Source organism: Poecilia formosa, unplaced genomic scaffold (genome assembly GCF_000485575.1).
Source record: "Poecilia formosa unplaced genomic scaffold, Poecilia_formosa-5.1.2 Scaffold42, whole genome shotgun sequence".
Lineage (NCBI taxonomy): Eukaryota > Metazoa > Chordata > Actinopteri > Cyprinodontiformes > Poeciliidae > Poecilia > Poecilia formosa.
Window position 1 is genome coordinate 1,198,187 of NW_006799981.1, and position 16,167 is coordinate 1,214,353.

Sequence of the window (16,167 nt, forward strand, 5' to 3'; positions counted from 1 at the left end):
AGGTATGGGAAGTCGTGTTTTCTCAACCTGGAACGGGATCCTCCCTAAAGGTATAAAGCCTCTAGTAATAAAAGCTGAGGAAATATATGACCAGGTGTTTTCTGTTGGAGGTAAATGTAGGGGTAGCGGGGTGGGCAGTAAATCCTCCTGTTTCCGCTTTGCTGAAAAGGCTTGTTATTCCTGACACTGTAGCTCAGAGAAGACTGGTGCTGACACAGGCATAGTGGAACAACAGCGCTGCCACTGCTGCAATTTCTCACTGAATGTTTATGTCTGCGAAAAGCTCAGCTTGTTCAGAACCATCCTGCCCCTGCGTTGGGAGCTGCTCTCATTAAGTTTTTGGAAACAAAAGTTCTACTTCCTGTATCTAGAGGGAGTTTATTATCTCCCCCACTTGAGAACTGTTGATTCATTACAGAAAGCTGGCTATGAGGATATCCTGTGCTGGCCAAGTGACGAGAGGAATATGAAAAACAAGTCCAAGTCAGACAATCTCCTAATAACGAAGGGGAGAGCTCAACTGCGTCCAAACTGCTGCAGAGAGGGGCAGCTTGGTGAACAGTGACACCTTCTGGAAGGCAGTGGAAATAAAATATTGCAGAACAACGGCACAGCAGGAGTCCATAATGGCTAGAAAAAGCTACAGAACATGAAGATTTTCTTACATTTTAATGCTTTATAAGAGAGGTGTCCAAAGTGCTGCCTGGGGGCCATTTGTGGCCCTCAAAGTGATTTTATGTGGGCGTCCACTGCAATACAAAAATGGCACAAACTTGTTTTTCCAGCTTAAGGTTGGAGGTTGATGCAGATAAATCTTACAGTGAAAATTTCACTGCCTTTTGAAAAAGATATAGCCAAAATAAAGTCTCATAAATATCAAAGGTACAACACAAAGTACTCATTTCATTAAATTTCATCATAAACAGGACCACAAACATTCAGTGACCCTCATTCATGGACTGACATGATGCATCCTTTTAGTAAACTCCACTAAATAAAGCAAATGCTTTTGATCTATATGCTATAAATGTTGCTCAGATCCAAAGATAACAGAAAAAACACTCATCATTAAGGATGCTTTGTAGCTGTTTGTTTTTGATTTTTAAACAAGACAAACCTCCCAGATTTTATGTTTCAGATCTACAATAATCTACAGTTCAGCTTTCTATGGAAATCAGACTTCTTCATTTTATGAAAATGTTGTGCAAATAAAAACAAAACATTTAACAATTTTGGGGGGAAATTTTAGTTTAAAAAAAATCTATTATTTTGTGGCCCTCAATTACTATCAACTTAAAATTGTAAAAGTTTGGCTCATGGGAATTATGTTTGTTTAAAAAGAGCTATGCATCTTTTTCTTACCTGGGTTAGGAGCTTTGGCATCTGTTCCCCCTTCTGAGACAGAAGCTGAATCATTCTGGGAATTTTCTGAGCTTCCAGCTGTAGAACCCACCGAGTTTTTCTGAACTTCTTCAGCAGCGGAACGGTTTGGTATTTCATCTTTAATATCTGCGCTAGCAACAACTTTTAAATCTGACTGACAGACTTTAGTAGGTTCCCGTGGACCAGCATCTTCGCAGACAGAATCCATTGGTTCCCCTGTAGGACATAAAACAAAACATTTATGCAACTAGCGTGTACTACAAACCCAGAACCAGTAACCCCAATGTTTTTCATACATTTACAAAACATTTTCTGTGCATGCAGGAGCAACCTTCTTACCATCCTCCTGAGCTGCAGGCAGGTCTCCTTTAGAAATATATTTGTTCATTTTCTTCAGGATTTTCTTATGAGATTTAGAAGGCTGGAAATTCAGTGCATGACACCTTGAGGCAGAAAAGATCAAATAAAGTTAGAAATTTTCAGTTTGGGTGGACAGTTCCTCTCCAAGATTAACATCATAAGTATAAATGTCAGTTTGTGCTTTTACTGGTGTATTTCTTTAGTGGTTTTAAAATAAATAACTTAGTGCCCAAGTTTAATGTCTGGTAGACTTTCTCTTATCTACACATTGTCATCATTACACACTGAGGCCCAAATATAAACACAAGAAATTTCAACATCCCTTAGCAAGTCGTGGCTAAACTAAAATAAATAAATATATAACATGCAGTCATCATAAAGTCGGCTGAATAGTAGAACAATGGCAGCGCTCATTTCAATGGCTTGGTTTCCTTGCATTGACAAGGCTTTTTAGTGTAGCCGATACAGTTTTGTATAGGCTGAGGTTTGAGCAACTCTTGAGCTTAATGTTAGCCTGATTTATTTATTGCAAAACCACATCTGATGTGTGTTTGGCCTTATTATCCAGCTGGAACATGCAAATGGGTCTACTTTTCAACCATCTGATCCAAATTGTCAACCCCAAATAATAGGGAACAACAAAGTCATTTTCCACAGTCAAGTCACTTTTGCCATGGACAGAGTGTACTAACCCAACAAACAAGCCGCCCCTCCAAACTTTAAAGCTCGTGTGAAATTTGTAAAAGGCCACATGAACAAGCTAAAAGCCTTCTGGAGAAACTTTTAATGAGAGTCTTTAACGATGAAATGAAGATTGAGCTCAGTGAAAAGAATAATGTTTGGGAAAGTCAAGCTTTTAGACTTTGGAACACTGTTCAACTTTCAGACACGGCACTGGTAGCGTCATGCTGAGGGTCTGTTTGGCTAGCCAGTGGTAGTGGCATCACAAAAAGGGTAAGGAATAGTGAAAAACTGTGGCTGTCTCAAAATTTTTTCAACACCACAAGAAATCGACAACCTTAAAACTAGCTTCTGAATGGATAAAGAGGTGCAAACATTAACGTCCTGGAATACCCAGCCCAAAACAGACTATGATTAAAAACTTAGTTTGGGCCAAGAAAAAAAAAGACAATTTAATAATTATGCCAAAAAAAAGCATCTAAACATCCAGAGGTGCAGTTTTTTAGAGACACAACTGAAAAATAGTTGGCAGTGTATGTATAAATTTGACCCTATAATTTTCATCCTTCATGGATCATAGCAAATCCACAACAAATTTAAATATTTGCAAACAATTCTTGTTTTGTCTTTTGGCAAACAAAATTATTAAAACCCCAAATTTAGATGAAATTCATTCCTTGATTCCAGCTGTTCTCTGGATCGGTAAATATTTGTAACGCAAATATTTACCAGAGTAGTGCATCATAATGTGAATGCTTAACGAAAAGAATTACCTGATGGTATACTGAGGACAGCATGTCTTCTTCATTATGGGCTTGTAAACATATTTCCCACTTCTGAAAAACAAAACTTTACTGTTAAAGTCATTCTTCTCTATTTAAAGACTTTACACTGATATGTCAGAATAGCAGGTGAAAGGAGAAGACAAGCATTCAGATTACTGACTGGATCGTCCATCTCAGGCAAAAAGAGCAAAAGAGTCAAATTCAAGCTTATGCCTAAATTATGAACCACAGTGGATGGTCATGGTGTACATTGAAAAATAGATACTACTTAGACTAAAGAGAAAATAACAAGACATCAACCAAAAGAAAACAAAATCAAATTACCAAGGTAAAACATGAAAAGCAAAATAAAGAAACAAGATACATAAAATCAGACATTTACAACAAATTGAACAGAATTCCTCTACGATTAAAGTAGTAAATTTAGGAGATGAGCATCTGTTTTTTTTCCCAAAGCATAAGGGGTAGATCCCGTTTTTTTTTCATATCAGATTATCTCCTGTGTGTATACCCAGAAATATCCAAATGTGCATCTCCAACATTTACACCTTCAATTATAGTCGACTTCTGCTTCTTTTTTGGCAAATGAGTTTCTAACCTCAGAAAAATTCTGAAAATGTATCTTGCTTTGATACTGTAAATTTATGTGTTTAATCACAAAAAATTGTGATTTTTTTTTTTTTGCAAACTTGCAAATGACTGACATAAAAGAATAAGTTATCTTCTTTTTAATATGTGAAATTAATCTACAAATTTCTAAGTTTTCCTGGCAGAAATTTACTTCTAAATGGCCAATTAATATTTTTTTTATTTACAAAGGCTTTTACGGTCATGAGTAAAAAAATAAGACCAGGCAGCAGCTTAACAATCAAAAATGACTTCTTATAGCAAACAAATAAAATGGAAGCAAAGCTACCCCAGAAACACCCAATGAGACAAATAAAACTGCAATAAAGATACAAACAAATGAAGTAAAACTGGTTTTTATTTGAATACATGTCCAAGCTTTTGTGGGATGAGAGTAAAACTTTTTCGATATAAAACAAATAATGAACGTACCTTCTCCATCCCCGATCAATTAAATCTTGGTAGTCTTGTACGGTCATAGAATGAGACCACATTCCTGCCAAAAAAAAAAAATAAAATAAAAAAAAATACAAAGAATAAACAAAACATTTTTTTTAAATAAGAGTAAACATTGTTCAAAGTAATCACAGTCAAGATGTTTAATATATTTTATGTGAATGAAAAGAAAAGCTCCATTTAGAAAAGATTCTGCACTTTAGTATCAATAATTCACAATAAAATTATTGCTTATTATACACAATGGTGTGCAGTTTTATCTGACTAAAGTTACAGAAAAAAAAGAGAAATGAATTTATAAAACTGATTGTAACAAGGTCAAATGAATTTAAACACCGTTTTACAGTTTTCAGCACAAAGATAAAACAGACTAATTTATTAAAGAGCTCCTTGAGAATGGAGCACTGGGGAAAAAATATTTATTGCATCTTAAATCACATTTTCCTTGACGATCCAGTCCCAATTTCCCACAGTGCTGTAAAGCCCCAATGGAAACATACAAGTCTGTTATTTGTAGCTAGAGCAGATCCGCTGGGATTTGGATCCTGACCTTTTATTAACACACAACAACCATGTGCACAAGCACACACACCCTAATCTGTGAGTCTGTACAGTCAACTATCAATTTACATCTGGAACAGCCAAATGAACTGGCCTTTATCACAGTTCACAACACACACACACACACATTTGTAATGAGTATAATGCTTCACGTCCCAGGAGAATAGGGTTAATTTGAGTCCACAGAGACGGGGAGAACATAGAGTGATTCAATAAAGGAAAACTACCAAACCAAACCAGTCAACGCAAACAGATACAAAAGTTCGGCTGCTGGAACTTGGTGCTGCTCAACTGGAGCATTCTCACCATAAAAGTTTCCAACAACAAAGAAAGAAAGTTAATAGATTTACCACTCTGTGGATTTTTGTAAAGCAAACAATAATAATAAAAAAACCAAATCACTAGAGGTCTCTGAAAAGTCAAAAAATATAACAACATACTGAAAACAGTGCATCCTTCATTCTGATCACACCCCTTCGCTTTATCCCCACATTTGGCGGGGTCTCGCTTGGCTCTGCTCAGTTTGGAGGAATTTTTCAAAATCTACCAGGGGCGAGATTTTGCTTTCTCAGGGGGGGTTACACTTTAAAACAAAGGTGTCAAACTCATTTTCATTTTAGGCCACATTAAGATCACGAAAGAGCCGGTTGTGGCAGAACGTAAAGGTAAAACTGAACAACTCACATGCGACTGATGTGAACAAAAAAGCTGCTGTTCCTGCAGCACAAAACAATCACCTGATCCATTCTTCACTTTTCCCTGAAGCAAAACAGACACAATAGCAGCAGATGTTGGGCTCTGTACTGCAGAGTGAGATGTGCTTTGTGTACAACAGAAGCCTTGATAACATCATCCAACCAATCACAGTGATGGAAACTAATGAAACAGTGAATACGGAAAGACAAATTGTTCATACACAGTTATCTGATAATCACTGCCATATTTTAAAATCTGTATGTTTTCCTCAGAAAATAAACTCTTTACATCCATAATATCACACAAAAGCCATAAAAATGTAAGAAAATTATAGTCAGTTTGAAGACAAACTGACTACACATCTTTTCCTTGGGTTATGCAGAAAATTCATGTTTCATGCAAGAATGTTTTCATGTCTTCTGACTTCCTGGGGCTTTGCCATGCCTCCATGACGTAACCTACCCAGATTATCACTCTTGGATTAGATCACAGCTATCGTCTGCAGACTTTGTACCCAGTTGCTCATTGACTGCATTAGGAGCTGCCTGAAACCTAAGTATAGTCAACCTGATTATAATTAATACCACCATTCTGCCCTGAAGGAAAAAAATCACATCTGCTTTACTTTTTGTTGTTTTAAAATATTAATGCCCCATAACCCATTCAGTTTCAGGAAAACATGCACCTTTTGGTAGTAGACTGTTTGTATGCATTTTTCATGGTAATGTACTTGAGATTAAAGTTGAGATTAAAGATGGAAAACCACAATATAATTACACAAACAGAAGAAAATAAGCAGAAAACTTAAAAAAAAAAAAAAAAGTAATAATCTGAAATCTGTTGCGGCTTCCAGCTAAAAAAACATAAAGGTGAATAACCAGAGAATATAGATTTGTGCTGATTGTGAAAGATGGGTTTGATAAGTATGTGTGTCAACATGTGTATGGTCTACTTCAGGTGCAAAAAATGTTCACACTGTGGTCAAGGCCGACAAAATAAAAGAAAATACAAGAGAACAGTTCAACAAATGTAAAAAGAATAACAGAGCATAGGAAGAAGAACTGCACAATACACTGAAAATCAATCATGATTACAATATCAATATGTGCAAACTGTTATTTTGAAAACTAAAATGAAACAAATACAAACAACATCATTAAAAATATATAGCATTTAGGCAGAAGAAACCATTTTCCACATCAAAAATTTTGGATAGAAAACTTATAAAATATACTTAAAGTAATCTATTTATGTTGGACCAGAGGAAAGTACCTCCAGTGACAATACAGAGCTTACTGCATCTTCATGACCAATTGCAAAGCAGACAGAAAATGACAATAGAACAACAAAGCTAGTCTACAAACAAGAATTCAAATATGTGCGAGTCTGGTTGATTTCTGGTTAAAACATCACTGTTCTTCATTTAGCATTACGAAGGGTATCAACAAATCTCTTTCAGCTAAGAGTAGTGATACTTTATAACAAGTCAAGTGTAGCAAAACTATTCCAAAATGTTTTTGTTTGTTTTGTTTTTTTCAAAAACTTTCCTAGACTAACTAGTTACTACCCACTTGACCTCTCTTTAAAAATGATCTGAAATAAATGCTAATAATGAAACTTAATATACCCAACAAAGTCTGAAGAGGATACATTTCAGATCTTAAAATAGACAGCATTAAAGTAAAACACATTAAAGTCCATTGAATAATCAGCCCACTGACTCTTTTTTAGATCAATGTTTAGCAACACTGGATCTGATCAATTACCTCCTGTCTCTGTTTACTTGGCAACTGATAATGCATTTTTAAAAATAACAAGTTGTAAATACAGTAACTGCAGTTTTACGTCTCTGACGTTTGTTTATGTCATGCTGAACTTGTCTGACCCCATGCAGCAGTCTACATCAAACCAAATGCTTGATGATACACTCTAGCTAATGGGTGTTCGATACCTTCTACAAGCCACTCCAGTTAAAGACACAGATCCAAAGAGAAAACATGATCTTACTCGAACTCTTTCCACATAACACGGAAACAGCGTCGAAGGAAATAGTTTACTCAGGCGGTATTGTTCAATAGCTAGCAGAAGTACAAATAACTTGTTGAAGTAAAGTAAATAACCTGTAGTAAAATATGTTGAACATGACAGAGGTACCATATAATGTGCTTCTGTTTTGCCTAGTTTCACTGAATGACAGTGCTGGGTTTTGGGGGGTTTCCTTCTCAGAGTAAAGCTACAGGATGCTACCGGCTAAAAGCTAAGCTAACGCTCAGAAAGTGTTCATTTAAGGGTCTAGTCAAAAAATAAAACAATTAAAATGTAACATATACTGACATTATAATAAATCGTACAGAATTAACTTCAAATACACATCGCCTTTTCCCTTTTTCTTTACCTATTTCAAGCAAGTACACGGCTCAGCGTGATTAGCATTAGCTAGCTCAGTTAAATGCCCAACTCCGTTTCTTCGAGATCTTCAAACGAACCTACCGTGAGAGAAGTTTCCCTTATCATTTTTGCAGTAACCGCAGCGGTAGCCATCATCCCCTCCAAAATATTCTACTATAGTATAAGAGTTGTTTCCTGCCATCTTTACAATGTAGACACACAGCTGACATATGAGTTTGGTAGGTCAACCGGTGACGGACACTCCGCCCACAGCCTATGCGTCTGAGGTGCTGCGTTCAAAGACTCCATGTCTGAGTTAATCTGAGAACATTAAAATCCACTGTAATAGATGCCTCTAATATATTCACAAAATTGAGATTGTATTAATCTTTTTCAAACAATTTCACGGTATTGAGTACAATAGTAACATGTAAATGGGAGGTATTGTTACAACAGATTAACAATCATGTCTCTTTGCACTTGATTGGCCAGAACTTTGAACTTAACTACTGCTCAGTGTATTTTAATTCACTAAAAATTACTCTTTTTGTTGTAGATGCTGATGGCTGTGGGAAGGAAGGATCTCTTATAGACATCTGCATTGTTCTCCAACAAAAATAAAAGCCCTACAGAACAGTTGGTTTAAGTAATTTAATTTATTAAAGAGGTTACTTGGTAAAATGTATCCTAAAGATGTTATTAATAGGGCTAAAAACAGCCACAGATTTTGTTTTGTATATTTTTCCTTCCACTTCAGTTTTGCGCTTCTTTGTTCTGATTTATCACATAAATTGAACAATGTACAGTACTTGCAATTATATATAGTCTGATAAGTACAAAGTACAAACTCATGATTTAAGAACTGTACACCATATTTATTAAATTATCTCTGCAAAGAGGACAGCAAAAAAAAAAAATCAGAACCAATATCTTGCACAAACAGTACTTGCAGTGATTTACAAAACAAAGGGAGACTTTAAATGTAAAAAAATAAATTAGAAAATCACAGCTGAGCCAATGATCCATTTTTTTTAAAATCTTGTTACAAAAATGACTTTATAGAAGGGAAAATGAGCTTTACTTCATGTCTGCATTATGCACAGCTTTTTTGTTGTTGCTTTAGCAAAATGTACGTTTTGTTGATGCACTGAAAAATTCAGATTCACAGGTTTCAGCACTGGTTCACACAATTAGGAAATTGGAAATCTACAAAAATCAACCCGATGGCATCTGCAAGTCTGCACTGATATAGTAAACTCAAACAGGTGATGAAGGAGCAGCTAGGAAGTTGAAATTATACCGTTTGACACAAGGCTCTAATAAACTCTTTCCAGACATCTGTTGGTTTGGCTCCAGCTGGGAGATCTCCTAATTAATATGTCCCTGTGGGACCGGGATGCTTTCGTGGAGATATTTCATACTGCCTTGCTCAGAGAAGTCTGCAACAGTGTGCCCCTCTCCTCGAAGGACCCATTTGGTCGTAAGGAGTCCCTCCAAACCCACTGGGCCCCTGGCGTGTATCCTTGCTGTGCTAATGCCAACCTCAGCTCCTGCAGTGATTAAATAAAAAATGTTTTAAAAGAAACGTGGAAAAATCAATTATTTTTCACTTGAAGGCTTTGTTTATTAATAAGGAGGTATATAAAGGCATGCCTAATGTTTTGCTCACCCAGGCCAAAGCGGTATCCGTCGGCAAAGCGAGAGCTGGAGTTCCAGAACACGCAGGCGCTGTCGACCTGCTGCAGGAACTGCTCGGCTGTTTCCTCGTTCTCTGTGACAATGACATCAGTGTGGGAGCTGCCATATTTGTGAATGTGGTCCACAGCGTCCTGCATGCTGTCTACCACCTCGATGCAGCACTCCAGGTCCCCGTACTCTGTACGGAGAGACTTCACCTCAGACGGGCTAAAGGTTAAGTACGATGCAAAGCGAGGACCCGCGTGAATCTTTACCTGAAAGACAACAATAATCAGTGGAACAAAGAACAAAGCTACCTTTCTAGTGGAGGCCAGATTTGGTGTCAGTGCTTGTTTCTTACTTCTTCTGTCCTCAACATATCAATGATCTGGTCGAATAAAGGAGTGCGCAGCAAATCTCTGTGAATAAGGAGGGTCTCCATGGCATTACAGGCTGCAGGGTAGTCACATTTGGAGTCTTTGACTAGAACAAAAGAGAGTCTCCATGTTCAGTCAGCGACAAAATGTTCACCATTTTAATAAACATTCTAACTTTTTTCATCTTTTACCACATCACGATCACAAACTTGTGTCTTATTGGAATTTTAAGTAAACATACAGTCAGAGCTACAATAACATGCTTGGATCAAAATTATTCATGTGTTAGAATGGCCTAGTCAAAGTCCAGAACTAGCTCTGACTGTTTTGCGAAGAACAACAAAGATTTAAGTCTCTAAATTTACAAAACTGTTAGCGATATACCCCAAAATTCAGCAAATTATTGTTTCAGAGGTACTGAAAACAAAAGCATGCCACACCAAACGCATGCCTGAATTTCCTCTCAAGTCCCAAGAATTAACTGTTCTGTGTTGGTCCTCTACATAAAATCCCAATGAAACACATTGCAAAGCACACACTGTAGTTTGTTGTTGTAATTGACAGGACATGAAAAGGTTTAAGAGATATGAAGCTTGAACAAAATCCCAGAATGAAGACTTTTCAGCTGTGTGCCGTTAATACATACCAACATCAATGGCTTTGTCCATGCTGGCTTCACTGTCGACGTAAACGTGGCAGACACCCTCACTGTGGCCCAGCACAGGAATGCCCTTGGCTGCCCTCTGAATGTCTCGGACCAGCTCAGAGGAACCTCTTGGGATGATCAGGTCGATCATTTTGTCCAGCTTGCACAGATCCTCTACCTCCTCGCGCGTGCTCACCTTTATAACATTTTACATTTTAGTGCAAGTAGAAAATTAAGGAGGTGACTGAATAAACAAGCCTTACCAGCTGAATGGCATCAGCTACTCCATGAATTGAAAGCGCTTCCTGTGTGAGTTGATGCAGGATTTTGTTGGTGTTTGACGCTTCTTTGCCTCCTTTAAGAAGCAAAGCGTTTCCGCTGGCAATCGCGAGGGCCGACACCTGCAAAGAGTTTTTATAGTACGATGCATCGGTTCTGTTAATCCGAAATTTTAAGAATAGCAGAATTGTTGGTCCTGGGACTGTTCTACCTGCGGGAGGCAGTCAGGACGTGACTCAAAGATGACCAGCAGGACCCCGATGGGAACAGTGATTTGCTCCAGCTCCAGGTTGTTAGCCACCCGGGTCCGCCTCAGCACCCGACCCACACTGTTCCCAGAAGATACGGCAAGCTGGCGCAGGCCGATGGCGAGGCTGTTCAGCTTAGCAGTAGACAGACTGAGGCGATTGATCAGAGGCTGCGACAAGCAACCTGAGTGCAGAGTGATTATTTTAAAAAACTGTTCGAGATGCACCGATTAATACTGTAAAGCCTCAATTCACCCATTATTTTAGGTTTATAAAGCACATAAACTAACAGGGTGTACTTCAGTGTAATTTGTTTGGAGCTTAATGACCAGAAAAAAAAGGTTGGGGCATGTGTTTTGATACACAAATGTAGAACATTTTGAAGAACAGTCATTTTAAAACTACTTTGTTTTTTAAATTGTGTCTCACATTCCTTTGAAAAATGAAAATTGATATTGTGAGATCAGATTTTAAAGACAAGGAAAAATAAGATTGGTTCAGCTCTGAATGAAAGGAACCATTTTCTTTTCCACATCAGCAGCAGCAATGAGGTCTACCTGTTGAAGTTGCTAACTCCATGTCTTTCCTGTTGGCACTAAGAATCTCATCCTTCTTTTCTGTAAGCAGCTCAGCAAGACAGCAGATGATTTCTCCTCTCTGAAAACACAAACATTGCGATGCATGATTTAAAAAATAAATAAAATAAAAACGCACATCATTTCCTAATAGCTCCTCATTTGGGGTGATATTTTTCACCTACATACCTGTTCAGGGAGTAAAGATGCAAGTGCCCGTCCAGCGTGCCGTGCCATCTCCGTCTGCTGCTCCACAGTCGGTCCTGATTGTGGTCAATACATATACAGGTCAACATTAAATGCACATCCAAAAATAAGGATCAAGTACCTTATCCATGTGGTTTCGATAAATACCTGCAGGTTTTACTTCGGAGAAAAAGGTGCCAATCTTTTTCCCTTCGACAATGTCTGTGATGACGTGGCCTGTGACTTTAGGATCTGTGCCGTTGGCGATGACAACAGAGGTCCCTCCTTGAAGTGCCCAGAGGGCTGCTTTCACCTGATCCACAGCAAATATTTAGTCAGAACTTTGTCATTTTTAAAGTTAAGATCTTCCTTATTTATAATCAGAGATAACAGATCGTCTGTAGTGTTTACCTTGGCCTCCATGCCACCGATGCCGACTCTGGACTTGGTGCCATAAGTGATTGACTGCTGGTCCCCGGGGTAGAAGATGTCAATGAGCTTAGCATCGTCGGTTCCAGGAGGACTGTCATACAAACCTGCAGGTCACAATTTTACACATTAAAACTTTGACTTTGAGTAAGACTTAGGATGTTTTAAGACTTTTATGATCAATTTAAATTAAAACCTACCTGATTTACAAACAGTCTTAGACACCCAACTACTTTTAAACAGTAATTTTCTTCAAAGATAAACTTGGGGATTAGTTAAATGGACGAAATTATGTACAATTCGAAACATCGGAAATTGTTAAACCAAAACATTCAGATTGGAGCTAAAAAGATGAAAATTACTCATTTTTCAGTACCACTGTGAATTAAAGCATACATCCAAACTGACAACGTATTGCTGTCAGAAAAATAAATATTAGGTTGGCCCAGTCAAAGTTCAGTACTAAATCTGACAGGAAAAAAAATAGTGGTTTCACCTGAACAAGTATGTGGACAAAGGAGCCTGACAGATCTGGAGAACTTTTAAAAGCAAAGCAAAGCAAAGGGGGCAAATATTTTCAAGTCAAAATGTGACACACTGATCAGACTGAATGCTGAAATTAATTAATCGCTTATATGTCATTTTTTGTCAACAGCAAACATTTCCTTCTTCACTGTACCTTGAACGTCAGACAGAGCAATGAGAAGATCAGCTTTCATCTCAACAGCCAGCCGCGCAGCCAAGCTGTCGTTGTCTTTAATACTTATGACCTAAAATACAAACAAAAACTTATTCACCTAACATGTCTCTTAGTCACACATTAAACAGAAACTCGTGGTCAGTAAATGGACAGCACAAAAATGAGCAGCATGCCCAACACACAGTACCCACATTTACCCCCTGTAGGTCACTATTGGGAACAGGGGGTGGCACAACGGCGTCGTTGGTGTTGATGATAGGCACGATGTTCATCCGCAGCAGCTCGTGCAGCGTGCTGTTCAGATTGCGACGTTTCTGCTCATCGTGGAAATCCAAATTGGTTACCAAAATCTAAGAAAAGGACAGAAATAATCACATTTAAGAAGCTTTTTAACCTATCTGCTGTTGGTTGTAATCGGTAAAGAAAAGCCAAATACAAACTTGTGCGGTGCAGATGCTGTACTGGGTGAACATGGCTTCGTACAGAGCCATCAGACCACTTTGTCCTGCAGCTGCACATGCTCTGGCCTCTAAAACTGGAACGGACTGAGTCAGAGAAATCAGATTAGAAGAGCAAATTAAAGCACATAAGCGTATTTTATAAGTGGAATTTAATTTGTGGTGCTAAACAATTAGTTACAATGTCTTTGAGTTGGTTCTGTCCAGAGTGCAAGGCTTGTCTGACGCTCTGAGACAACAGTATCTCATGTCTGAGCCGCTGCTTCCCAAACGCCACAGCACCACTCGTAACAATCATCATCTCCCGGCCTTGATTCTGCAACATGGCCACCTTATGGTACACACAAAACACAACTTTCTAGGTTTCCATTTGAAAAGCGACTCTCCAACAAAACGTTTGACAGTGTCCGCAGCATCACCTGCTCCACTATGGAGGCCAGACGTCCCAGCGCAAGGCCGCACTCATCGCCTCGTGTAACCACGGCGCTGCCCAGTTTCACCACGATGCGCTTGGCCTGCTTCAGCTCACTCCGGTGGGCAAACGATTTCCCATGGGAACGTGGGAGCAAAACTGCAAGAAAGAAGAGACACATTTTAAAAATGTGAGGGGTGTTTTTACATGAAAACATAAAATTTTGAGAATCGCAAGTCAGGGAAAATAGGTCTCTATTTAGTTGATGCTCTTATATGCAAATCGGGGTTGCTGAAAACTTAGATTTTTTTTTTTTTTAAATTAGGTTTAGGGCAGATGTACAGACTGATGCATGAATAAATCAAATGAATGGATAGATAGATTGAAATAAGCATCAGGAATAAAGCCTGGAACTATAATATCCAGACGAGGACCTGGGTGGTAGCTTACATTTAGCCTGCGAGAATCCTCTGATGGAGACTGGACAGACATTGGACTGCCGGATCCTGGATGGCAGGCGAGAGCACAGAGCCAGCCTGGCAAACATGGCACAAACACCTGAAGACCTGTAGAGATGACCATACGAATCAATGTCACGTTACTGCAACAGTGGAATAACCTCAACTGAGATAAGCTGCAGTTTTATTCAAAAATGGGCTGCATGGGAGTCAATCTACAACAGAAATAGAACATTTAAATACGTTAAAATAAATACTATGTGGCGGAGGAAAAACATAAGCATTATTCAGTTGTACTTTCTGGGAAGTTTGCTTTCATGTTCGGAATGTTATCATTGTTTGTAGTCATAACACGACACACTGACCCAGATAAGATGTTTTCAGATCACTGAAATCCACAAAAAAGTGCTTTATACAAGTAAACCATATTATATATTAATTAATTATGCTTCAAAACTCAATAAATAAGAATACAACGCCTGCTTAGCAAATACAACTGATGTCAACACGAACCTGCAGCGAGCTAATGTTAGCTAGCTTTAGCTACAGTTAGCTGCAGTTTCGAGACATTTAGCAGTGGCAGAAAGTTGTTTTATTGAACAAAATAAGCTGTTACCTGACAGTGCGAAGAGTTAGAAAGCCAGCCAACACAACAGTGGTCTGCAAAGAGGAGACACGTAGTCAGTCAGTCGGTCTGACTGCTGCCACATCCACAGCCCACGTTGTTTGAGAAGAGAAGCGGACAGAAGGGATTCACGAAGAGTGACTACGTATCTACGTGCGACCAGCGTCTACGCAGGAAATCCTATAAACTAAAGCAACGTACGTTGTAACTACGCAGAAAAATACGTTCTGGACGGCTTCTGTTAATAAAGCTACTATATAGAAATAGTAACAACTATTCCGTAAAGTCTGTAGCGACGAAAAGGTCCAGAGTTTATAGAACACCAGTAAAGTGTTCCCTCCATCAAATTACACAGAGTACATGATGGTACTGATAGAGACAAATGTTATATTTCATTCATAAAAATCGCTTTATGTTTATTTATTTAAGTGTATATTTTTCATTTTATGCTTTCCTGGCAGCTTTGCTAAAGAATATAGTGCGTCTGGGTGCCTCACCACGTAGGGTTAGATTTTTTTTCCCTCCTTAATATTAAAAAGGCACAGACTTGTGCCAATCTACAAAACGTACAACAGTAATATTACCAATGACAAACTTAAGTGGTTGTACTTTGACATTCCATCCATTTTCTTTTTATCTGAGTGTGCCAGAAATATGGACACACTCAGCTGTGTCCAGGTTTCAAATACTTGGCCTTGGGTGCCTGTCATGCATGATGGTGGCAGCATGATGCTATGGCATCCCTAAAAGCTGGGGAAACATATGAATTGAATAAACTTTGCAAATTCTGTTAAGAACAGTGCTCAAATATTCATCCAGAATTACACTAAAGTACTGTGGTCAAAAAGTGGAACATGCTTGCAAACATTAAACCAAATATTAACAGGGATGTTAATATTAATAACAGTTAATAACTGTTAATAACAGGGATGTGCTTAATTGTGAGCCAAATAAAAAAAAAAAGACTAAAGTTAAACTTTTAAGTACGTTAAAGACTAATTTAAATGTAATTTTCCCCACAGTATTTTATTGGTTCTGCGTTCTGGAAAGCAAATGTATCTCTTCTGGGACTGGGTGGTTTACAACAGCTACTGATATCCCCCCATCTTTAGTAACCTGACACCATGAGGCTCTTTAGAGGCTTGTAAACATGTGAAACA

The 16,167-nt window shown here is 38.2% G+C and overlaps 2 protein-coding genes across 2 annotated transcripts; both read right to left on the reverse strand.

The window, feature by feature from the left end:
• Positions 1 to 723: 723 nt before the first annotated feature.
• LOC103137688 (arginyl-tRNA--protein transferase 1-like) lies at positions 724 to 8,225 on the reverse strand. The gene is made up of 6 exons (XM_007551533.2): positions 8,040 to 8,225; positions 4,269 to 4,332; positions 3,198 to 3,260; positions 1,723 to 1,826; positions 1,363 to 1,599; positions 724 to 749 (listed from the first exon to the last, which is right to left on the reverse strand). Exons 1-6 carry the CDS (start codon positions 8,137 to 8,139, stop codon positions 724 to 726), a joined length of 594 nt encoding a protein of 197 aa, XP_007551595.1. The 5' UTR covers positions 8,140 to 8,225.
• Positions 8,226 to 8,791: 566 nt separating this feature from the next.
• On the reverse strand, positions 8,792 to 15,145 carry LOC103137633 (delta-1-pyrroline-5-carboxylate synthase-like). Its single transcript, XM_007551452.1, has 17 exons — positions 14,999 to 15,145; positions 14,375 to 14,490; positions 13,932 to 14,083; positions 13,694 to 13,843; positions 13,495 to 13,599; positions 13,246 to 13,404; positions 13,034 to 13,124; positions 12,337 to 12,461; positions 12,094 to 12,238; positions 11,929 to 12,002; positions 11,722 to 11,821; positions 11,128 to 11,348; positions 10,901 to 11,038; positions 10,638 to 10,833; positions 9,976 to 10,097; positions 9,607 to 9,889; positions 8,792 to 9,487 (listed from the first exon to the last, which is right to left on the reverse strand). Exons 2-17 carry the CDS (start codon positions 14,469 to 14,471, stop codon positions 9,306 to 9,308), a joined length of 2,340 nt encoding a protein of 779 aa, XP_007551514.1. The 5' UTR covers positions 14,472 to 14,490; positions 14,999 to 15,145; the 3' UTR covers positions 8,792 to 9,305.
• Positions 15,146 to 16,167: the final 1,022 nt, after the last annotated feature.

Bases quoted from the DNA above. Each gene is read 5' to 3' on its own strand.
- LOC103137633 (XM_007551452.1), bottom strand. From the start codon at position 14,471: ATGTTTGCCAGGCTGGCTCTGTGCTCTCGCCTGCCATCCAGGATCCGG. The intron at 13,125-13,245 runs GTGGGTACTGTG...TTTGTATTTTAG, and splicing joins GTGACCTACAGGGGGTAAAT to GTCATAAGTATTAAAGACAA. The intron at 11,039-11,127 runs GTAGAACAGTCC...AACTCTTTGCAG, and splicing joins GTCCTGACTGCCTCCCGCAG to GTGTCGGCCCTCGCGATTGC.
- LOC103137688 (XM_007551533.2), bottom strand. From the start codon at position 8,139: ATGGCAGGAAACAACTCTTATACTATAGTAGAATATTTTGGAGGGGAT. The intron at 4,333-8,039 runs GTAGGTTCGTTT...TTTTTTTGGCAG, and splicing joins TAAGGGAAACTTCTCTCACG to GAATGTGGTCTCATTCTATG. The intron at 1,600-1,722 runs GTAAGAAGGTTG...TATGTCCTACAG, and splicing joins GCCTGCAGCTCAGGAGGATG to GGGAACCAATGGATTCTGTC.